The 25,577-nt window shown below is 39.8% G+C and overlaps 1 protein-coding gene across 2 annotated transcripts in view; it reads right to left on the bottom strand.

The window, feature by feature from the left end:
- Window positions 1-395: 395 nt before the first annotated feature.
- Window positions 396-25,577, bottom strand: part of LOC134349580 (ras-related protein Rab-39A-like) — a 37,843-nt gene continuing 12,661 nt past the window's right edge. For both annotated transcript variants that reach the window (XM_063054125.1, XM_063054124.1), the window contains exon 3: window positions 396-3,287. In XM_063054125.1, the coding sequence (XP_062910195.1) occupies window positions 2,861-3,287 (427 nt within the window). In that variant the 3' untranslated portion in view covers window positions 396-2,860. The remainder of the gene's footprint in view (window positions 3,288-25,577) is intronic.

Raw genomic sequence — 25,577 nt, 5'->3', positions numbered from 1 at the left:
ATAAGCATCTTTAAAACATGACCAAACTTGCTGTTCAAAACCCAAGTAACTTTTTTTGACAACATATAGGATTTCACATCTGAATGCCTTATTTCAAGAGTACATTTGAACTTGTCATACAATAGATCCAAAATTTTTACAAGTCTATCAAGAATCATTGATATAAAATTGATTTTACACCCTCAAATGGAGGTGACCTGCTTAACATTTCAAAAGGCTATTGTCATTACAATTTACTTTAAAAATCTACCTTAAGACAATCATTTCCAGACTTGGAGAACAATTGCATAAGTTTATACCAATTTTGATATTAACCATCAAGAACCTATAGGACATTCAATACTTCCTGGGCATTTTTGCTTGTTATAAAAGTAATTATTATTTTAAATACTAGCTTCCAAGAGGAAATTGAAATTGGCTTTAGGAGAATATAACTAACCTTCAGAGATCAGAACTCACTGCTAAAATTAGAGGATAAATAAAGTCAAACATCTACTCATAATCAAAACAATATTTATTTTGGAGAACAAAATAAAATGTTGACATTCAATAATTTATTCCTTACTTCTAAGCCTCTTTGCAAATACAACTATTGAAATTTGTGAATGAAATATTGTTGTAGTGGAATAAACATGTAAGTGTTAAAATGATACTTTTCAAAATGTAGAGATGAACACAAATAATTTCAACCCTACTTCAAGATGATAAAACAACTAGTTCCCAAAGCTTAGGTGAATGTTTTTGTATTATTTGTGTCTGAAAGGCATAAATTTTCAAATTTCATAATTTCCAATTTCAACTGATAGCAGTTCTAAAGGCCAAGATTAACGATTGCTACAAAGTATGACAATTAAAATAATAATGGAAGTAAAAATTTCAAGGAATATTGTGCAAATGTGAAATAGATGCAACAATCTAATATCAAAGAAATGAGAAATTTGAAATAAGTGCTCATAATATCCTGACAGCAGCTGAAACAGAGTTAACAGCTCACACTGATGATACTGCAGCACAACTTGAGTATTTTTAGAATATTCTGTTCTTAGATGGCAAATATAAATAGGTTTTATTAAATACATTAATTGGCTAGGATGATCATTACTGATTGGCCACACCTCTAGCACATAGGTGGTTATACTAAAAGAGATAGCAATTAAAATTTTGAAGTTTTAAAATCCTGTGATACTTAAAATAGAGTGGATCAAAAGCACCTATTATAAATAGCCAATTAGAAAATCTGGATTATTTGATTTTCACCACTCAGGCTACATTTTAAACATTAAATTGCAATATTTTAAGATGTCAGTAAAGTTAAAATATCTTGAGCCTAGAAATCCATTCTTGTCATGTGTAATAAAAGTGGATACAATATGATAAAGTAATAAAATATGATGAACTGAATTTTGGAAGCAGAGTACAAATGTACATCCAGATATTTCATTTCTTTAACACAAGAAAATTCTGCTTAGTTTTGTCTTCTCTGTAAGTTGGTGCTTTTGCAATGCACAGCTAGATTTAGTTAAATCAGATTTGATAAGCAAACAACTTGATTTAAAAGACTTACTAATTCACTTACTCATTTACTTATGCATTTCACATTTGACTTCAGAAAAAGAGCAGGCATATGTGCCAAAGGTTAGTAGCCAATTCAGTATATTACATACATTTCAGACAACACTGGAAATTTTTTTTTTGTATGTAGTAATTACCAACAAGTGCAAGGAAGTAAGCATGTATGTATAAAATTGCCTGACCTACAGTTGGGTATTTCAATATTCTCTGAAGATTAAAAGCTTACTTGATGAATTTTAAACTTGCCCATTGCTGGTGATATTCAAGTCCTTTGAAAGCATCACAGTTGAGCCAAATATTAACTTGTTCCCACCATCCACCATTTTCATCTCCATTTCAAAATGCAAATTTTGGAATGATTGTTCAATAGCATTAGCAGCCTTACCACTTCCCAAAAATAGACAAAAGGCAGCAATTTGTAACTGTAAACTGTAACATTAAAAGCGTTAAGCTGAACAACTGCATTGCCATGCCAACATTCATTGATTTGACATATTAGTTAAACATTAAGTAATATTGGTCCACAAAAGAACCTAGTGCAGGGCTCTAACAGAAGACAACAACTTTGGCATACAGCCAAGCTGCTGGCTTGAATTACTGTCAGTAACTAACAGCAGTGCAACCTTTTGAAGCCCCAGTTAAAGCACAGTTATTCCCTATTTATTGTTTTCATTTGCTACTTTTAACTCAAATTTTTGACTCATGGCCATTTTGTTAACCATTAATGACCCTGAAGGCTCCAATCCAAATCTTGGGAAATATTCACAATTCATAAAATATTCTTAAAGGCTGGGAAATTAAGGAATAGCACAAAACAAAAACAACAAAAAAAGTTTCTAATAAATAACTAACAAAGTTAAGAATTACTGCTTCTCAATTCCCAGAAACCACTCAAACATTTCTGAAGTGGACAAAACCATACTTAAATCATTGTTTAGGGTAAATGGTTCATATCAAATATACATATTTATTAAATCTTTACTGATCCTATCCCACAGATTGGCTGGCCTTATAGTAGGCAACACTCCAAAAATAAAACTTGATTTTACAGTGCAAAAAATATTTTCTTACTATTAAAGTCAGCAACTATTGAAAATAAAATATGTACATTTCATGTTGGAGAAGCTCTGTAGCCATATTGGGGTACTTACTTTCCAATGAAACATATTTAATCAATTCTATACTACGTCTAGGATAAATCCTTGTAAATTTAATGATGTAAGCTTGCACAAATGGCTAAAGTACGTTAAGCAATTCTTTGGAATAGAGGGTTCTTTAACCCTACCAATTAACAAAGGCACCTTCTTCCAGGCTGCACAGCTTCCTCAGAAGAATGAACAACATTAGGAACCACACCACTCTTAACACCTTCCCATCCTTCTTGGACAGAGATGTTGCCTTTTTTGAGCAGCTCATATATCTGCTGGGTTAGAACAGTGAAGGACTCCTCTACATTTGTAGAATCTTTTGCGGATGTCTCAATGTATTTCATACCCTGCACCGCAGCCAATTTCTCTGCCTCTTCCTTTGAAACCTTCCGTTGGGTTGCCAAGTCACATTTGTGTCCAACAAGGAGAAATATGATTTGGAATGGCTGAACATGCATCTTTGCTTCCTCCAACCAGTCACGGACATGTTCAAAAGACCTGCGATTTGTAACGTCGAACACAAGCAGACCACCAACTGAGTTACGGTAATAGGATCGAGTTATAGACCTAAGAAAGATAAAAAAAGGAGTAGAATTCAATCAGTTTTACCTTTCAGAACTATACAGTACTCAGGAATAATAAACTAGAAATGTTAATGCTAGTGTTTTATTTGGTTCTTGGAAATACCATTGTGAAGTTTCATTTTTGGAATCAAAACAAAACTTAATACTAATTCATGCTGAAAGTTTGTGCAAAAATAATATAAATGGATAAAAGGTTTAGTTAGATTTGATCTGATGAAAACATTTACCAGCCACAAAATAAACTAGAAATACCGAATAGATGGTTTTCTTTTGCTTCCGTAGCTGCCATATTCCATACTGGCCAGTAGGTTAATCGGTCACTGTAAACTGTCCTGCAACTTGGTTAGTGTTAAATGGGTGGATTGCTGGGTGGTGCACTTTCTTGGGCCAGAAAAGCCAGTTTTGTGCTGCATCTCTAAAAAAACTTGGTATTTCTTAATGTTTCATAGACATCTGTTGTCAAGGGCACCTTAATATGTATTTTTTGCTATCTAGAAAGGATTTATCAGTTCAAGCAATCTCAAAAATCTCAAAGAGTTACTGGAAGCCTTTAACAGTTAATCTATTCTGATCATCTGTTTTAATCCCTTTTTCCACTTATAAAAGAGAACTAAGCCAGCAGTTTAGCATTTTAGGCACTGAGCAGAGAAATACAACTTTTTTTGAAAATTTACAGTCAATAACTTTTAAAAGATACAAGAATTCTAATACAATGTTGATAAGAAAGACCTCAAGATTAGGAATCAAAATATTGAGCATGGTGCAACTAGTGACCACAGCTGCATATATTTCAATGCAAGAAGTGTTGTAGGAAAGGCAGATAATGGTGCTGAAGATGAGGTAGCTGGTTTACAAACAGAGGCACTGTGTAGTGAGGAGAGGCTGTTGATAGGGCAAAACTGTAATCAACAGGATGAGTTGTAATGCAAAAGGCAGGCAAAATCAAAAAGGTTGAATAGTCAACTGAAGGTGCTGTATTTGAATGCACGCAGTATATGGAATAAGGTAGATGAACTTGCAGCACAGTTGCAGATTGGCAGGTATGATGTTATAGGCACCATGGAATCATGGCTGAAAGATTATGACTGGGAGCTTAATGTCCAAGGATACACATTGTACCCAAAGGAATGGCAGGAAGGTAGAGGGGACATTGCTCTGTTGGTAAAAAATGAAATCAAATCATTAGAAAGAGGTGGCACAGAGTTGGAAGGTATTGACTCATTGTGGATAAAGCTAAGGAACTGCAAGGGTAAACAGACCCCCAAACAGTAGTAAGGATGTAGCCTACAAATTACAATGGGAGGTAGAAAATGCATGGCAAAAGGGCCATGTTACAATAGTCATGAGGACTTCAATATGCAGGAAGATTGGGAAAATCAGATTGGTGCTGGATTCCAGGAAAGTGAATTTTATTTTATTATTTTTTTTAAATAAAGAGCGCCCACGAGATGGCTTTTTAAAGCAGCTTGTGGTTGAGCCCACTAGGGATCAGCTATTCTGGATTGGATGTTGTGCAATGAACTAGAATTGATTAGCGCTCAAGATAAAAAGAACCCTTAGGGCAAATGATCATAATATGATTGAATTCATCCTGAAATTTGAGAAGGGGAAGCCAAAGTCAGATTTATCAATATCACAGTGGAGTAAAGGGAATTACAGAGGCACGAAAGAGGGTTTGGCTAGAATTAATTGGAAAAGAACACTGGCAGGAATGATGGCAGAGCAGCAATGGCTGGAATTTCTGGAAGCAATTTGGAAGGCATAGGATATATACATTCTAAAGAGGAAGAAGTATGTTAAAGGAAAGATGACACAACCATGACTAACAACAGAAATCAAAAAGACAATATAAAAGTCAAAGAAAGGGCATTTAATAGACTAAAAATTAGTGGGAAGTTAGAGGATTTGGAAGCTTTTTAAAAAAAATAACTGAAGGCAACTAAAAAAATCCATTAAAGATGGAATATGAAAGTAAGCTAGCTAATATTATTAAAGAGGATGCCAGAAATTTCTTCAGATACATTAAGTGTGAAAGAAAAGTGAGAGTGGTTATCAGAACCTGGAAAACGATGCTGGAGTAGTAGTAATGGGGGGACAACAAAACAGTGGATGAACTGAATAAGTATTTTACACCAGTCTTTGCTGTGGAAGACACTTGCAGTTTGGTGAAAGTTCCAAGAGTATGGGGTTATGAAGTTACCATGACCCGAGAGAAGATTCTTGGGAAACTGAAAGGTCTGAAGGTAGACAGGTCACCTGGATCAGATGGTGTACAGCCCAGAGTTCTGAAAGAGGTGGCTGAAGAGATCATGGAAGCATTAGTAAAGATCTTTCAAGAATCACTACATTCAGTAATTGTTCCAGAATACTGGAAAATTACAAATGCCACTCCAAAAAGGGAGGGAGGCTGAAGCAAGGAAACTATAGGCCAGTTATTCTGACTTCAGTGGTTGAGAAGGTGTTGGAATCGATTATTAAGGACAAGGTCTTGGGGTACTTGGAGGCACATGAGAAAATAGACTGTAGTCAGCATAGCATCCTCAAGGGAAAATCTAGCCTGACAAATCTGTCAGGAGTTTGGGGCTGAGAGGAAAATTAGATTAACCATGACAAAATGGTGGAGTGGACTCTATGGGCCAAATGGCCTAACTCTGCTCCTGTATCTCATGGTCTAATATCATACTGCCCTGGCTTGTCCATCACTTAGACAAACAATATCCATGGCTGAGCCCGATCAACGGAGGACCTCGTACCTGTTCTTCTGATTAGCTGTAAATGAACAAAATCAGTGCAAACACCTAGTTTAGATAATAGACTACCTTCAAACAATCTTTCAACAAATCCATCATCCAGATATTCATTTTCATTGCAACGTTCAAGATGATTGTTGGCATTTTCAAATTCTTTGTAGTTCCTAACTTGAAGTAGTGAAATAGTTGCAGTTTCACTCCTGGTTGCTTCTGGCAACTCCAAGCCTCCAAGCTTGAAACAGCAACGAGCAAAACAGTTCTGAATTGGCTTACTTATTTCTTTGCCAACAGTGACAAAACTTACACAAACACATGAAACTATTGCAAACTAAAAGCTGTTCACTCTGAGCACAGTATAGTGTCTAATGCAGGGTTTCTCAATTGGGGTTCTATGAGGGGCCGTTAAGGGTGCTGTGCAAGATTGTGATTAAAAAAAACATTGTTTTATTTGAACTTCACACAACGCGTGATGCTAACAATGGTGGGCAGTGACCAAGCAGCCCTGTTAGCAATCTCACCAGAGGTCTCTCAGCCCAGTATGGCAGTGCGTGGTAGGACCATGCTTATTTGGTTGAGTCCATTCTCAGTTTTTAAAACGTGAGATGGTGATAGCCGTTGACAATCGGGGAGCGCTGCATTGCATGGATGGGAGGACAGTAGACTGATGAAGAGTGTGAAGTTCATTTTCCGAGCACTGAATGGACTCACCCAACTTGGGCTGTGACATCAGAATCTCCTTCCCGTATTACCTCCACCAACTTCCCCTTATGAGCCGTGGACTGACTTATGGGTGCAAAAAAACTCTACCGGTGTAGTAGAAAATTGGAGGGAAATTTTCATTCTAAAGATAGTCCAGTGTGGTGAGTTTTGAAGAGGAGGATTCTAGGCCTATGGACAATTCTGACAAGATTAATGATGAAGAATTACAGTCTTCTGAGTCTGTTGCACTAGTGTAACAACGGACACAAAAAGTCCAACTTTTTTTTATTACAAAACTATAGAAGTGTATTTACACAACAAATACAAAGTACAAACATTAAGTATTTACAAGACAGTGAATAAATTCACATTAAAATATGACTATCTATAAAACAGTCAATTCCCTGAGGGGGAGGAGAAAAGGGGATGGGCCACTGCTCCCACAAATCTCCCATTGTACCCATCATGACCGCATTCTCCCTCGGGCGTAAATGTATCCTTGGAAGAGGGGCAGGCAGTCAGCTCTAGCAGAGCCATCAACTTTTTGCCGCCTCGACCCGTGAATGGCCATCTTGGCCATGCCCAGGAGCAAGCCCACCAGTTGATCCTCCTGGCGACCCACCCCCTCTGTGCAACCTTTCACATTCCATGTAAGCGTGGTACATCAACTCCTCCCAGTCACAGAATATACAGGTGGATGGGGCGTCAGTGAACCTCCTTAAAAACCCGTTGCACGGTACTGTGCTATGCAACACTTTCCACCCCAGGCCCACAATGTACAGGGGAAGGACCCCTGTACAAAGAGATTTCCACTGGGGACCTCCTCTGCTACCAGATGGTAAAACAGATCACTAAGGTGTGTCTGGTCAGTAGACAAAGGCAAGGAACTGAAAGTTGTGCAGCGGCAGCCCGTACAAGAACTGCTTTGAGGCATCACGGAAGGGCATGGTGGGGATCCCAGTGAGACGGCTCACGTTGTGTGGGACCCTCTCCCGCATGGTATCCCAAGGCCTGGGTCTGACGATCAGGTGGTGGTGCAGCCGGAACCCCTTCACCTTCCCAAGCCCACTTGAGACTCACCATGATGGAAAGAGGACCAGTCCCCCTCACAGGCAGAGCACCACCTCCTCCACCAGCACAGGAGCACCCTGTCTGGATGAGACTACACCTTATACCCTCAACAGCCCTCATAAAACTGAGGCAGTTCCCTCAAAGCGGCATGGCTGATGCTGGCCGCTGGAAGCCATGTGCCTTCCTGCAGGCAGTGTCCCCAGCAGAGAAAGTGCGCTGGCTAGTGCATGCAATCTCGGAGGGTGGTTGCAAGACAGGTATCTCCGCAGGGTTCTGAGGCGGAGAGCTGCCAGTTGGATGGACCCAGACGGACACACACCACCTCCCCCGCACCCCCCGTGATCGGAAAATGAAGGACTGCAGCTCCAATGCGATGCCTCCTGTTGCCTCAGAAGTCTACCAACCTGGAGACAAAAGCGGTGGGTGGGAATAAAGTAATCAGCCAGTACCATATCTTTACAATGAAAGCTCTTATCAATGGGTTTTACACGGACTGGTGACCCAAGTTGTGGCTAGTCTGTGATAAACAACTTACAACTTAGCAATGGCTCCAGCAAAATTGAAAAGACATTTAACTACAAATCACAGTAAAAGTGCTGAATATTTTAAATGAACTATTGCAATCTCAAAACAAACAGATCAAAGCTTTTGAAAATAAAGTCAGTCAGTAAAAAGATTCAAGAAACAAGTTATTTAGTAGCTTTAAGACTAGTTCACTCGACAATGTATCAAAAACTGAAAACGTGAACAAAGAGCACACCAATCTCCTGCTACATACTGAAATCTGGTGGCTTCGAGTTCTCAACAGGTGTTTGAGCTGAAAGCTGAATTGCAGGAGTACGTTCAAGAAAATAGTAGGTCAGATTTTGCTAAGTGCTTTGAAGATGAAGAATGGCTGCAGAAACTAGCTTACTTAACAGACACTTTTCATCATATGAACCAGTTGAATAAATCTATGCAAGGCCCTGGAGAAAATGTTTTGACTTTAACTTTGACTTGGATTTCAAAGGAAACTCAATCTTTGAAAAAGTCATGCTGCAAAAGGAAATTATGAAATGTTTCCATTGTTGCTTGGGCTTGAGAGTGAGGTAGGATATCAGAAAGTCTCAAGTCTTATTGAAAACCAGCTAGAAGAACTGCAGAACAAAATTGAACTGCATTTTCCCTCCCTTTCAACACAAGTGTATGACTTGGTGAGGGACCCTTTCTCCAAATCTTCTGCTCAGCCTGAGAACTTGACTTTGAGACAAGAGGAAGAGCTTGGTGAACTGTACTCTGATCATGCACTCAAGATGAGATTCACTGACTTGCTCCTGGACAAGTTCTGGATTTCTGTAAAAGAGTATCCTGCCATTCATAGAAAAGTAATGAAAATTTAGCTGCAGTTTTCAACTTCGTATATGTGTGAGCAAGTTTTTTTTTCTTGTTTAACAAGCATCAAGAGCAAGGATGGAAATAGTCTCATTTTAGTTGAAGGTGAATCTGTATGTGCTTATCTCAAGTTCGACCCAGAGTTGAGAAATTTATTATGTTTGCCTTATGAGTTTTTAAAATTTGTGAAAGAGAAAGTAAGCCAAGCTTAACTATCTGTATTTTTTTCCCCCAAGAACGGTTGGCTAAAAATTCATTCTCCACTCAAAAGAGCATTGCCAATTATTTTTGGAATATTACATCTACAACTTACTGATCACACTAACGCAATGTGAGCTCTAGATTTAATAATTTTTTTTTTTTTTTTTTTTTTAACACAGGGGTTCCCTGAGATTTGAAAATTATTTCAAGGGTTCCTCCAGAGCAAAAAGGTTGAGAAAGGCTGGTATAATGGCTATACAAGTGCACATGTCTGACACTAGTTAGAAACTGTTCGGCAACAGTCTCCAGCCGCCATTAAGTGGCATAGTATCCCAAATAACAAAGGGAATCTGGCTATTTTCTCCATTAGGTTTGTTCTTTAAGAGTTGGTCCCAAATTAGCAGCTGCCCTGATTAACCAATGGCCCAATTAATTGGCATCACCATACTTAGAATGAGATAAAACTAAAATAATTGTAAGTAAATTTACAATATTCCTTTCAGAATAATGTGTTCTGCTCATTTCATACAGGAACTGAAAACTTTCACTTCCTAATTCACAAAACAAAAACTGAATTTAAAATTAAACTTTTCACTTGTGGTCTGTTATAGTAAAATAAGATCAAGGTTCAATATTCGATCTTTTTAAAAAATTCTTGCACATGCAAGTACCATCAACTACAGTCCAAATCTATAATCTCACATTGGCCCTCCAAGTGCTAAAACTTGGGGGTCCTTGCATTACTGGATAACTACAAGTAAGCTACAGATCACAAGAAGTTTTTAAAAGAAGTCTACTTCACACTTCCTATTGCTTAATTTATTAATGGCTAAAACAACTGGCTAGTGATAGTACAAAGATGTTACATCGAAATGAAGATAACCATGAGATGTACTCTGATCTTACTTTGTAAACAAGTGACACAAACTCACAATCCCCCAAGAAAATTTTTTGTTATACTTAAAACTAAACTATGTAATACCCTTTACAGATGTTAAGGCTAAGTGTTTAGTCATTAATAATTTAAACAAATTATAATATTGTTGTTTCTAGCTTTAAAATATGTACAATAATAAAAGCTGATTTTACAAGTATGATCTGGGATAGAATACATGGAAGTTCAAAATAAAGCAAGTTGGTGTCCTATTATCAACAACAGGAAATTGACATTTCAATTTGGAGTACTCACTTCAAATATGCAATTAACTTTTGCTTGGGTCAGAGAAAAATTATGCTATGTACTCCAAATTCAGCAACAAATTAAATTTCTTTCCCTACTTCATCAATGTGGCACTTCAAAATGTATGAACAATTATAAATAAATCTGGAGGAAGCATTAGCAAACAAGGAAATGCTGCTTGAATATCAACCAAGACTGAGAACTAAGAATGCCTGATTACGGCTGACAGAATGGTTTAATTCTGCCAGAGTTCAAGTGTAAGTGAATAGTTATAGTATTAGACACATCCAGAAAGGATGGAGTAATCCAAAATTTTACGAAGCTTATAGGAACAAAGGCTTGAAGCTGAAATGAGAAAAGGCCTACTCCATTGAGTAAATTACTGGAGAACTTGGCAATAGATCACTCCCTGAATAACAAGGGAGAAAGGATTTTTGCAAGAATCTAGACAGCACAGGACTGTGCATGATATGGTTTGTTTATGATATTCATACTCATGGCGCAACATATTGAAAATTTAAAAAGGAAGCGTCCGTGCTTGAAAAGGAAGCGTCCGTGCTTGAAAAGAGGTTTTCTTAAAGGATTGGGTAAAAGATGTGGCAGTACAATTTTTGCTTTGCAGTGGCCAGAGCCTTATTCTAAAGAATTCAATACTTCAGGAACAAATGAAAGGAAAATGAGATTAAATGTTTAGTTAGAACCACAGCCAAAAGGGGAAATACAGCAATTAAAAAATAAAACTGCTAACTAATGAGAAACAATAAATTGTTCAGGAGCATGGTACAAACACAATGTATCAAAACAAAGTGAAAAGAGACAATGTGAATGGTATAAAAATGGTTTTGGAATTGAGGGGCAGTGTAAAGATTCAAAAACTTAACATTTATTGGGACTTTTGATGAGTTTCTTGGTATTCCCCCTCTACTGTCCTCATTTGTTCAAGAAATTTTGCAGGTGTTTGAAATATTTGCATAGCAAACAGGAGTTTCATTGCAGACACCCCAGTGAACGGGACTTGCAAAGCTGTTATGTAAATCCTACTTGGTTAAATATGGGATGATTATAACTTATTAATAAACAAAAACTGAAGACTGATTTCTGTTTGATGGGGACCTGTTTATGAGGGTGAGATGGCTGTGAACACTTTAGCCCTCTCTCTGGGTTTGGGGACATTGGCAGATTCTTCCATGCCATTTAAAGTAACTGTCACCATGAGTAAGGTAAATGATCTTGTAGTGCGGTTAGGAATTGGCAGGTACGATGTTGTGGGCATCACTGAGCCATGGCTGAAAGAACATGATAGTTGGGAGCTTAATATCCAAGGATACAATTCCTATCGAAAAAACAGACAGGTAGGTAGGTGAAGAGTGTGGGGTAGCTCTGTTGATAAAAACAAAATCAAATCCTTAGGAAGAAGTGATACAAGATCAGAATTTGTAGGATCCTTGTGGATAGAGTTAAGAAACAGCAAGGGTAAAAAGACTCTGATGAGAGTTACAGTGGCATGCAAGTTTGGGCACCCCAGTCAAAATTTCTGTTACTGTGAAAAGCTAAGTGAGTAAAAGATGACCTGATTTCCAAAAGGCTTAAAGTTAAAGATGACACATTTCTTTAATATTTTGAGCAAGATTACTTTTTTATTTCCATCTTTTACAATTTCAAAATAACAAAAAAGGAAAAGGGCCTGAAGCAAAAGTTTGGGCACCCTGCATGGTCAATACTTAGTAACACCCCCTTTGGCAAGTATCACAGCTTGTAAATGCTTTCTGTAGCCAGATAAGAGTCCTTCAACTCTTGTTAGGGGGATTTTCGCACATTCTTCCTTGAAAAAGGCTTCTAGTTCTGTGAGATTCTTGGGCTGTCTTGCATGTACTGCTCTTTTGAGGTCTAGCCACAGATTTTCGATGATGTTTAGGTTGGGGGACTGTGAGGGCCATGGCAAAACCTTCAGCTTGCATCTCGAGGTACTCCATTGTGGATTTTGAGGTGTGTTTAGGATCATTATCCTGTTGTAGAAGCCATCCTCTTTTCATCTTCGGCTGCTTTTTTTTATACAGACGGTGTAATGTTTGCTTCCAGAATTTGCTGGTATTTAATTGAATTCATTCTTCCCTCTACCAGTGAAATGTTCCCCGTGCTAATGGCTGCAACACAAGCTCAAAGCATGATCGATCCACCCTCGTGCTTAACAGTTGGAGAGGGGTTCTTTTCATGAAATTCTGCACCCTTTTTTCTCCAAACATACCTTTGCTCATTATGGTCAAAAAGTTCTATTTTAACTTCATCAGTCCCCAGGACTCATTTCCAAAATGCATCAGGCTTGTTTAGATGTTCCTTTGCAAACTTCTGACGCTGAATTTTGTGGTGAGGGCGCAGGAAAGGTTTTCTTCTGATGACTCTTCCATGAAGGTCATATTTGTGCTGGTGTCACTGCACAGTAGAACAGTGAACCACCACTCCAGAGTCTGCTAAATCTTCCTGAAGGTCTTTTGCAGACAAACGGGGGTTTTGATTTGCCTTCCTAGCAATCCTACGAGCAGTTCTCTGGGAAAGTTTTCTTGGTCTTCCAGGCCTCAACTGGACCTCCACCGTTCCTGTTAACTGGCATTTCTTAATTACATTACGAACTGAGGAAACGGCTACCTGAAAACACTTTGCTATCTTCTTAAAGCCTTCTCCTGCTTTGTGGGCATCATTTATTTTAATTTTCTGAGTGCTAGGCAGCTGCTTAGAGGAGCCCATGGCTGCTGATTGTTGGGTCAAGGTTTGAGGAGTCAGGGTATTGAAAAAGCTTTGAAATTTGCATCACCTGGCTTTTCCTAACGATGACTATGAACAAGTCATAGCCCTAACAAGCTCATTAAGGTCTGAGACCTTCGTAAAAGTTATCGGAGAACTCAAACTTTTTCAGAAGGCCTTTGACAAGGTGCCAAAAATGAGGCTGCTTAACAAGCTATGAGCCCATGGTATTACTGGAAAGATTCTAGCATGGATAAAGCAATAGCTGATTAGCAGAAGGCAAAGAGTGGGAATAAAGGGGGCTTTTTCTGGTTGGCTGCCGGTGACTAGTGGTGTTTCACAGCAATGTGTGTTGGGAAAGATTATTTTTACATTACATGTCAATAATTTGGATGATGGAATTGATGATTGGAATCATGGAATCAGAGTCACGGAAAAGTACAGCACAGAAACAGACCCTTCAGCCCATCTAGTGAAACCACTGCCTACTCCCATTGACCTGTACCGGGACCATAGCCCTCCATATCCCTACTATCCATGTCTGTTGCAAAGTTTGCAGATGATATGAAGATAGGTGGAGGGCAGGTAGTTTTGAGGAAATACAGAGGCTATAAAAGGAATTAGACAGATCAGGAGGAAGGACAAAGACATGGCAGATGGAATACCGTGTTGAGAAGTGTATGGTCACGTACTCTGGTAGAAGGAATGAAAGGGTAGACTGTTTTCTAAATGGGAGAAAATACAAGCAGCTGAGGTACAAAGGGACATGTAAGCCCTTGTACAGGATTCCCTAATGGTTAATTTTCAGGTTGAGTCTGTGGTTATGAAGGCAAATGCAATTTTAACATTCATTTCAAGAGGACGAGAATATAAAAGCAAGGATGAAATGTTGATACTTTATAAAGCACTGGTGGGGCCTCACTTGGAGTATTGTGAGCAGGTTTGGGCCTCTTATCTTAGAAAGAATGTGCTGAAAATGGAGAGGGTTCAAAGGCTGTTCATGAAATGATTCCACAATTAAATAGCTTGTTATATGAATAGCATTTGATGGCTGTAAACCTGTAGTCACTGGAATTCAGAAGAACAAGGGGTAACCTAATTGAAACCTATCGATTGGTGAAAAGCCTTGATAGAATGGATGCGGAGAGGAAATTTCCTATGGAAGGAGAGTCCAAGACCAGAGGACACAGCCTCAGAATAGAGGGGTGTCCTTTTAGAATGGAGATAAGGAGGAATTTCTTTATCCAGAGTGGTTTATCTGTGGAATTTGTTACCACAGGCAACTGTCGAGGCCAAGTCTTTATATATATTTAAGGCAGAGGTTGATAGGTTCTTTATTGGTCAGGGCATGAGGGATAGAAGACCATAATACCATAAGACAAAGAAGCAGAAGTCACCATTCAGCCCATCGAGTCTGCTCCGCCATTTTATCATCAGCTGATCCATTCTCCCATTTAGTCCCACTCTCCCGCCTTCTCACCATAACCTTTGATGCCCTAGCTACTCAGATACATATCAATCTCTGCCTTAAATACACCCAATGACTTGACCTCCACTGCCGCCCATGGCAACAAATTCCCTAGATTCACCACCCTCTGGCTAAAAAAAATTTTTTGCAGCTCTGTTCTGAATGGGCGCCCTTCAATCCTTAAGTCATGCCCTCTCGTACTAGACTCCCCCATCATGGGATACAACTTTGCCACATCCACTTTGTCCATGCCTTTCAACATTCGAAATGTCTCTATGAGGTCCCCCCTCATTCTTCTAAACTCCAAGGGGTACAGTCCAAGAGCGGACAAATGTTCCTCATATGTTAACCCTCTCATTCCCGGAATCATTCTAGTGAATCTTCTCTGAACCCTCTCCGTCAGCAAATCCTTTCTTAAATAAGGAGCCCAAAACTGCACACACTACTCCAAGTGAGGTCTTACCAGTGCCATACAGAGTCTCAATATCACATCCCTAATCCTATACTCTATTCCTCTAGAAATGAATGCCAACATTGCATTCACCTTCTTCACCACCGACACAACCCGGAGGTTAACCTTAAGGGTATTCTGCACGAGGACTCCCAAATCCCATTGCATCTCAGAACTTTGAATTCTCTCCCCACTTAAATAATAGTCTGCCCATTTATTTCTTCTACCGAAGTGCATAACCATACACTTTCCAACATTCCAACATTCCCAATCTATCCAAGTCTCTCTGCAGACTCTGCTTCCTCAGCATTACCGGCCCCTCCAAGTATCTTTGTATCATCAGCAAATTTAGCCAGAAAGCCATCTATTCCATAATTCAAATCATTGACATACAACGTAAAAAGAAGCAACCCCAACACAGACCCCTGTGGAACACCACTGGTAACCAGCAGCCAACCAGAATGAGATCCATTTATTCCCACTCTCTGTTTCCTGCCAAACAGCCAACGCTCTATCCACGTATGTAACTTTCCCATAATTCCATGGGCTCTTATCTTGTTTAGCAACCTCATGTGTGGCACCTTGTCAAAGGCCTTCTGAAAATCCAAATACACAACATCCACTGCATCTCCCTTGTCTAACCTACTTGCAATTTCCTCAAAAAATTGCAATAAGTTCCTCAGGCAGGCAGGATTTTCCTTCACGGAAACCATGCCGAGTTCTGCCTATGGGGGGGGGGGGTGCAGGAGATTGGAGCTGAAAACAAAAATGGATATGTTATAATGAAATGGCAGAGCAAATGGCCTAATTCTGCTCCTATATCTTATGGTCTTACAACACTTCTCTCTGCTTAGGAATAAACTCCAACTCAATATAGGATGCTTCTCAAATATACACACACACTACATTACATAATGCAACTACTATGTACAGACATCCACAGCGTCGTCAGTTTTTAAAATGTCCCTTTCAGGCCTAAAGATTTAATCACTGTGGGCAGTTTATTACTCTTGAGGGATAATGTCTTTCCTGACAAGTGGGATCACTCTGACTGGTGAGACTTGTGGCTGTGAAATAATTCCAGGTTCTGGGGGTTCTTGTGGTGGTTGTAGAGTTGACTCTGGGACTGCAGGAAGCGGTTCTGACAGCTCTGGACACTTTTCTTCTCCTTTTCTCTCGCTGGATCGACTTAAATCCTTTTTTTCTTTCTCATGTTCCTTCTCTTTCACACCATTCTCTTTCTTGTTCACGTTCTCTCTCTCCATCTCCTCCCTCCTTTTTTCTAGGTTGTGCATCTTGATCTTGGGAAGGTGCATTTATTTCACTGGCATACTCTCTAGTTAATTCTATTGCTCCCTTTACAATCTGATCTCTCCTCTCGATTTCTGTATCCACAACATCTAACAAATCCTGTCTTTGCATCTCCATTGACTCCTGTCTTTGTGGCCTTCCATTCAAACAGCTGGGCTTTGGTCTTTGAATCTACTTTTACAAGCAGCTTTTAGTCGCCCACTTGAAATTCGTGCAATAACCTTAACAGATGCAGAGAAACTTCTGGTTCTTCATACTCACAAAATCCAAATGCTTGCAACTTTCCTGAAGCTCCTTGAACTCTCTTCCAACTTAATACAAAGTCACATTTCACAAGCAACTGCCTGATTAACAGATCAGAAGCTTTCTCAGATATGTTGCCAACAAAAACTGTTGTAGTCGGACCACTGCTTTCATCAGTTTCACAATTCCTCTGAGCAGCATGGTCTTTCCTTAGTTCAATATGCTTTCCAAGCAAAGGCACAGAGGTAGGCACCAACACCATTTTATCATCTGTTGGGCTACAGTTCATGGTGTTCAGCATGGAGACAGTCGTGGCATCATCCAGTACCTTGCCAAATTTGCTTTCAGTTGGTTTCATTGCAGGGGGTGTGAAATGGAAATGGTGGATGGATCTCCAATCAAGTTGTAGTTGTCTCAGCCAATCATTTCCCCACAATGCTGGTCCTTCTGTTTTTACCACAAGCTCAATGTGGCTGGTTGGTTGTTGTATTTCACAGTTACGAATGTCATTTCCATAGGAGTGACCTTTTCTCCAGTTTAAGTTCTTAGTTGGATATCTGCATACGGTTGGTGTATGAGAGCCCTGCCACAATAGTAACACAATTTGTTCTGCCAGGCTAATTTCTGTTTAGACGATGCAATTTTATTCACACTCACTTTCATTCCTGGTTGCATCTCAATCTTCTGTTTCCATTGACACAGCAATTTCCACTGCCTGTTTGAATGTAAGCTGTGTTTCAGTTCGGAGCCATTTTTGAATGCTTTCTTTTAAGATTCCACAAACTAAATTTTTTTTTTAGTGTATCATTATGCCCATTACAGAACTGACAATGCTCAGCCAATCTCTTCAGTTCAGTCTCACATGCTGAAATGGACTCCCCTTCCTTTTGATTCCACTTATGAAACCTAAAGCATTCTGCAATCAACAACGGCTTTAGTTCTAACTTGACAATATCAGGAAAGCTCATTTATGATAGTTTGGTTGGAGCAGTCAAACTTCAAAGCAAACTACGTGCCTTTAAAAGTAATACACTCAGTAAAATTGGCAGTTGCTTCCCATTGGCTACTTCATTTGTTTCAAGATCCTGTTCCAATACCTCCGTATGTACGACCCAATAACCTGTTGTGTAATAAAACTTGTCAATCTTTCTGATGTAGCTAGTTATTTCTACTTTTATTTATGACAAGTATCACCCAGCACTCACTCTTATGATCACTGAATTCTTCTGTTTACGGCCTTTTAAAAAAAAACACTCCATTTTGTCTTCCCTTCTTAAGAATATGTGATGCACTGCTTTTGTTTTAAACTCGACTGTCTCTCCACGTGCTGGGCTGTTTCTTTTAGACTCAACCATTCCTCGAAGCATTTTATTTAATTCAAATGTCTTGCTCCGCTTTAACTGGTCGATAGCCGTCTCAGGTTCATTTTAAAAACACCTTATCGCACATGTTACGTTTTGTAACTACAAAACATAGCACAATCCAGCAAGGTCATTGGGCAATGTATCATATCCTGTGCCTGCTGAACTGATCTTTCTGTTAGCTGAACAATAATAAATTCCCAATTGAAATTCTGTTTCGTCTCACTCGGTGGCCTCATTTGACTAAGCGCCTCTAGGAATCCACAAAGTCAATATCTAACTTACAACACACTCCTGGTATTTAGCAATTCTTCTCAAATTTGCCAGAGCTTTGCAGCACTTTCATCTGGATTCTGATTCTAGTACCAAAGTAACTCTGGCATATTATGGAAAAGAGGGTGAAGGACTAATGATGTTCACCAGTTTAATCAGAATTAGGTTTATTACCACTGAGTTACAAGTTGTGCAGTTTGTTGTTCTGTGGCAGAAGTACAGTGCATAAACAAAAATTACAAGTTACAAACTAAACAGCATGAAGAAAGGGATAATGAAGTAGTTCTCATTGATAGACATTTTCAGGAGTATTTGGTGACTTGAACTCCTAAGGAAACAGCTGCTTGAATGCCGCCTGTATCAGTGCATCAATGTGTTGGACCCAGGATAGATTCTCTGCGATGCTGATGCCCTAGAACTTGAAGCCCCTCAGTGAGGAGCAGTGTGCTTTCCCACTCCCCTCCCTGAAGCCCACGATCAAATCCCTGGTCTTGCTGACATTGGGTACGAGATTGATATTATGACACCACACAGCCAGCTGAACTACCTTGCTTCTGTCTGCCTCCTCATCACCATTTACCAACAACAGTGGTGTCATCTGCGAGTCATAGACGGCATCTGAGCTGTGCTTCGCCACTCAGTCATGAGTGGACAGAGAAGAGCAGTGGGCTAAGCACACATCCTGAAGGAGTGCCTGATACTTTATCTCCTAGTTTGGCAGGAGCCAACTTGTACATCTTGGCATCTACCCACGAGCAAATGGACGACTTCTTTCCTTCTATGATGTAATTTCCAATAAAATGTGCTGCATCTCCTTAACACGTACAATCTATTGTTCAACTGAACCGTTAAAAGATGTCATCTAAATCTGCAATACACAACTGGTGCAAGCACAAAAATACTGAATCATTGCAATACAAGTTGTTCTAAAGCTTCAGAAAATAAAACATTTCCCCAAATCTCTTATTTTTGCATCCATTATAGTTAGTTATATTATCCCAGTCTGTGAGTTTCTATGACACCATTCAACTTACAAAAGCATTACATAAAAACAACACCCACAGTTCAGCAGTTTTCATCTTCTACTTGCTAACGTGTAAAGGCATTTTATTTTGTGTTCTTGTACAGTCACTATTAACAACAATTGAATCACAGCAGATCTTGAAGGAACCTGACAATGGATATTGCCACTCAATTAAAGCGCATGTCCACACTGTGCACCATTTAAAACCATACTTCCCAACCCATGAAATTTGTAACCTAGATGAGTAACAGGTGGACAGAAACACTATCACATTCCTCCAAGATCTACTACCTAATGTCTGTCTACTACTAACAAAGAGCACCTTCCACTCTCATGACATATTTTTGTGACTCTAGATTTAATACAAGTTTTAATTTATACAAAGTGCAGGATAATAGGGAAATTGATATTATGATAATTAGATCAGTGGTGTTTAAAACTTATCAACCAAAAATGGTGCCATTTTTGTGAATTGCAAAGAATCACTATGTTCTCAACATGCTGTCTGTGTGGCTTTTAAGGATAGTGGGTAAGATAAACAAAGGAGAGTCATTTGATATTGTATATTTGGTCTTTCAGAAGGCCCTTGACAAGGTGCTGCACATGAGGCTGCTAAACAAGGTAACAGGCATGGTATTACAGAAAAGATACTGGCAATGGATAGAAGATCAGCTGACTGACAGGAGGTAAGGAATGGCAATAAAGGGGACCTTTTCTGGTTGGCTGCTTCTGATTAGTGCTGTAGTCTAATTAGTGTGACAGCTTTTATCCTCCCACGTTATTATTATTTATATATATTTATATATCTCAGTAAGAACTTGACAGATTAGGACAATGGGCAAAGTAGTAGATGGAATATAGTGTAGGGAAGTGTATGGTCATGCACTTTGGTAGAAGGAATAAAGGTGTAGATTATTTTCTAAATGGGCAGAAAATTCAGAAGCTAGAGGTGCAAAGAGACTTGGGAGTCCCAATGCAATGCAGGATTCCCCAAATGTTAACTTGCATGTTGAATTGGTGGCAAGGAAGGCAAATACAATGTTAGCATTCATTTTGAGAGTGCTAGAATATAAAAGCAAGGATCTAGTACTGAGGCTTTATCAGGCATTGGTCAGACAGTATAGAGTACTTTGAGCAGTTTTGGGCCTCTAAGAAAGGATATGTTGGTATTGGAGAGGGTCCAAAGGAGGTTCACAGGAATGAACAGGTTAACATATGAGTAGTGTTTGATGGCTCGGTGTCTGTACTCACTGGAGTTTAGAAGAATGAGGGGGAAATCTCATTGAAACCTATTGAATATTGAAATACTTGGATAGAGTGGATATGGAGAAGATGTTACCTATAGTGGGCAAGTCTAGGACCAGAGGGCACAGCCTCAGAATAGAAGGATGCCCCTTTCGAACAGAGATGAGAAATTTCTTTTGACAGAGGGTGATGACTCTGTAATTCAATGCCACAGACAGCTGAGCAGGCCAAGTCATTGGGTATATTTAAAGCGGAGGTTGATGGGTCCTTGATTAGTAGGGGTGTCAAAGGGGGGGGGCGAAAGCGGGAGAATGGGGTTGAGGGGGATAATATATTATAACAAAAAAAACATAATAAATCTGCCATGATGGAGTGACAGAGAAGACTTGCTGAGCTGAATGCCCTTATTCTGCTCCTATGTCTTGTGGTCTGAAAGGTTTTGAAAGCAGCATAATTTTTATACACAAGAGATTCAGCAGATGCTGGAAATCTAGAGTAACATACACAAAATGATGGAGGAACCCAGTGGGTCAGGCATGAACATTGACTTACCTAACCTCTGGAAATTTCTCCCCCTCCCCTTCTCTCTTTTACCATTCCCTATTCTTCTTCCCTTTTTAAGCATTCTTTTTTCCTCACCCTACTTATCACCTCCCTCTGCTGCCCTTCCTCCTTCCCTTTCTCCCATGGACCACTCTCCCTTCTTATCAGATCCCTTTTTCTTCAGCCCTTTACCTTTCTGACCTATCACCTCCCAGTGTCTCACTTCATTTCCCCTTCTCACCTACCTGCCTTCCCCCTCACCTGGTACCTGGTTTCACCGATCACATTCCAGGTTGTACTCCTTCTGTTTCCCCACCTTCTTTCTTCTGGCTTCTTCCTTCTCAGACCTGGTGATGTGTCTCAGCCTGAGATGTTGGGTCTTTACGTATCCCCACAGATGCTGTCTGACCTGTTTAGCTCCTCCAGCATTGTGTGTTTGAAAGCACTACAAGTGAAATTTTCTCCGTCTCTTTTTTACCCCAGATTTAGGAACCCTAAAATAATCAAATATTTAAATATGTCTTGGGTTTAGCAGCCAAAATCTTCTCAAAACTTCCATTTTCCCTGCAGTTAAATCAAAAACTGCAAATGGACTTACAAAGAATCTGGCACCAGAGAGAGACTCCCTACTTGATTCTGACTGTATAAAATAATTTGGAGGCAGAAATGAGATAGAGTTGGCAGTGGATGGAAATCGGACTAGATTGAGAGCAACGAGGCGAGACATTCTGGGTGGAAGAATAGGAACATAATTAAATACAGAACAAAGGGGCATCTCAAAATAATTTAGTATAGAGCCATTAATGTCCCATTATAAATATACCTTCAGTTTTTATTTCAGAATTTAACAATCATCTTGTGCTCTTAAAAGGCAAGGACTGAAAGGAATTTGAAATTAGATTTGTAGCACTGCTGCAAAGGAGTGCTGAGACAGAATTCACTGAATTGACACTGAATTGTCAGCTCACACTTAATTTTTCCAGGTGCATCAACTTTTCTATGATCTCGTTCCTCATACACTCTCTATCGCTATTTATAAAACCGAAAGTCCCAGATGCCTTGTTACTTCCAACTATAAAATACATGAATTGGAACAGGAATAGGACACTTGAATACTTAAAACTGCTCTACCTTTAGGTCCATGGCTAATGTAATTGAAAACTTAACTTTAAATTCTCATTTACTTTTCATGCTTTTGGGTAATAATATTACTTTTCATTCAATATACAATGTGCAATTTATCCTTGCACATAAATTTAAACATGGGGAGGCTAATTAGATGCAATTTGCTAGATTCACTCAAATTTGCACCCTTGACTGTATCTAGATCTAAATCCCATCCTTGCTGTCATTTAAGAAACAGAAACTGTTCATCGCATGTATTTTATATATAGACACACAGTCATACACACAAAAACACAATATATACAAGGCAGTCACTATGATCTCCCTTGAAAATCTTTGCCAATTATTTAAATAATTATTTCTAACCCTAAGGATGAATAATTTGATAGCAAAACATATACAAAATATATCACACACACACAAGTTTGGGCACCCCGGTCAAAATTTCTGTTATTGTGAATAGTTAAGTGAGTAGAAGATGAACTGATCTCCAAAAGTCAAAGTTAAAGATGAAACATTCTTTTCAACATTTTAAGCAAGATTCATGTATTATTTTTATTTTATACAATTTCAGAGTGGAAAAAAAGGACAGGAGCACCATGCAAAGGTTTGGGTACCACAAAAAACTTGAGCTCTCAGATAACTTTTACCAAGGTCTCAGACCTTAATGAGCTTGTTAGGGCTATGGCTTGTTCACAGTCATCGTTAGGAAAGGCCAGGTGATGCAAATTTCAAAGCTTTTTCAATACCCTGACTCCTCAAACCTTGACCCAACAATCAGCAGCCATGGGCTCCTCTAAGCAGCTGCCTAGCACTCAGAAAATTAAAATAAATGATGCCCACAAAGCAGGAGAAGGCTATAAGATAGCAAAGCATTTTCAGGTAGCCGTTTCCTCAGTTCGTAATGTAATTAAGAAATGCCAGTTAACAGGAACAGTGGAGGTCCAGTTTAGGTCTGGAAGACCAAGAAAACTTTCTGAGAGAACTGCTCGTAGGATTGCTAAAGCGGCAAATCAAAACCCCTATTTGACTGCAAAAGACATTCAGGAAGATTTAGCAGACTCTGGAGTGGTGGTGCACCGTCCTACTGTGCAGCGACAACAGCACAATTATGACCTTCATGGAAGAGTCATCAGAAGAAAACCTTTCGGGCGTCCTCTCCACAAAATTCAGCGTCAGAAGTTTGCAAAGGAACATCTAAACAAGCCTGATGCATTTTGGAAACAAGTCCTGTGGACTGATGAAGTTTAAATAGAACTTTTTGACTGTAATGAGTAAAGGTATGTTTGGAGAAAAAAGGGTGCAGAATCTCATGAAAAGTACACCTCTCCAACTGTTAAGCATGAGGGTGGATCAATCATGCTTTGGGCTTGTGTTGCAGCCAGTGGCATGGGGAACATTTCAATTAAATACCAGCAAATTCTGGAAGCAAACATTACACCGTCTGTTAAAAAAAAGCAGCCGAAGATGAAAAGAGAATGGCTTCTACAACAGGATAATGATCCTAAATACACCTCAAAATCCACAATGGAGTACCTCAAGAGGCACAAGCTGAAGGTTTTGCCATGGCCCTCACAGTCCCCCAACCTAACCATCATCAAAAATCTGTGGATAGACCTCAAAAGAGCAGTGCATGCAAGACGGCCCAAGAATCTCACAGAACTAGAAGTCTTTTGCAAGGTAGAATGGGCAAAAATCCCCCAAACAAGAATTGAAAGACTCTTAAACAACAGGAATTCTGCAGATGCTGGAAATTCAAGCAACACACATAAAAGTTGCTGGTGAACGCAGCAGGCCAGGCAGCATCTCTAGGAAGAGGTGCAGTCGACGTTTCAGGCCGAGACCCTTCGTCAGGACTAACTGAAGGAACAGTGAGTAAGGGATTTGAAAGTTGGAGGGGGAGATCCAAAATGATAGGAGAAGACAGGAGGGGGAGGGATGGAGCCAAGGGCTGGACAGGTGATAGGCAAAAGGGATACGAGAGGATCATGGGACAGGAGGTCCGGGAAGAAAGACAAGTGCGGGGGGGGGGGACCCAGAGGATGGGCAATGGGTATATTCAGAGGGACAGAGGGAGAAAAAGAAGAGTGAGAGAAAGAATGTGTGTATAAAAGTAAGTAACAGATGGGGTACGAGGGGTAGGTGGAGCATTAGCGGAAGTAAGAGAAGTCGATGTTCATGCCATCAGGTTGGAGGCTACCCAGACGGAATACAAGGTGTTGTTCCTCCAACCTGAGTGTGGCTTCATCTTTACAGTAGAGGAGTAGAGTAGAACACCTACGCTCTGTCCGCCAGAGAAAGCAGGATCTCCCAGTGGCCACATATTTTAATTCCACATCCCATTCCCATTCTGACATGTCTATCCACGGCCTCCTCTACTGTAAAGATGAAGCCACACTCAGGTTGGAGGAACAACATCTTATATTCCGTCTGGGTAGCCTCCAACCTGATGGCATGAACATCGACTTCTCTAACTTCCGCTAATGCCCCACCTCCCCCTCGTACCCCATCTGTTACTTATTTTTATACACACATTCTTTCTCTCACTCTCCTTTTTCTCCCTCTGTCCCTCTGAATATACCCCTTGCCCATCCTCTGGGTCCCCCCCCCTTGTCTTTCTTCCCGGACCTCCTGTCCCATGATCCTCTCGTATCCCCTTTTGCCTATCACCTGTCCAGCTCTTGGCTCCATCCCTCCCCCTCCTGTCTTCTCCTATCATTTTGGATCTCCCCCTCCCCCTCCAACTTTCAAATCCCTTACTCACTCTTCCTTCAGTTAGCCCTGATGAAGGGTCTCGGCCTGAAACGTCGACTGCACCTCTTCCTATTGAAAGACTCTTAGCTGGCTACAGAAAGCGTTTACAAGCTGTGAAACTTGCCAAAGGGGGTGTTACTAAGTACTGACCATGCAGGGTGCCCAAACTTTTGCTTCAGGCCCTTCTCCTTTTTCGTTATTTTGAAACTGTAAAAGATGGAAATAAAAAAGTAATCTTGCTTAAAATATTGAAGAAATGTGTCATCTTTATGCCTTTTGGAAATCAGTTCATCTTTTACTCACTTAGCTATTCACAGTAACAGAAATTTTGACCAGGGGTGCCCAAACTTTTACATGCCACTGTACATATCTAAGTGCCTGTTAAATTATACTATTGTACCTACCCTACCCACTTGTTTTGACAGCTCATTCCACATATTGATCAGCCCCCTGCATGGAAATGT

The sequence above is a fragment of the Mobula hypostoma genome, chromosome 7 (assembly GCF_963921235.1).
Source record: "Mobula hypostoma chromosome 7, sMobHyp1.1, whole genome shotgun sequence".
Taxonomy (NCBI): domain Eukaryota; kingdom Metazoa; phylum Chordata; class Chondrichthyes; order Myliobatiformes; family Myliobatidae; genus Mobula; species Mobula hypostoma.
This window is presented reverse-complemented; position numbering and strand designations above follow the sequence as displayed.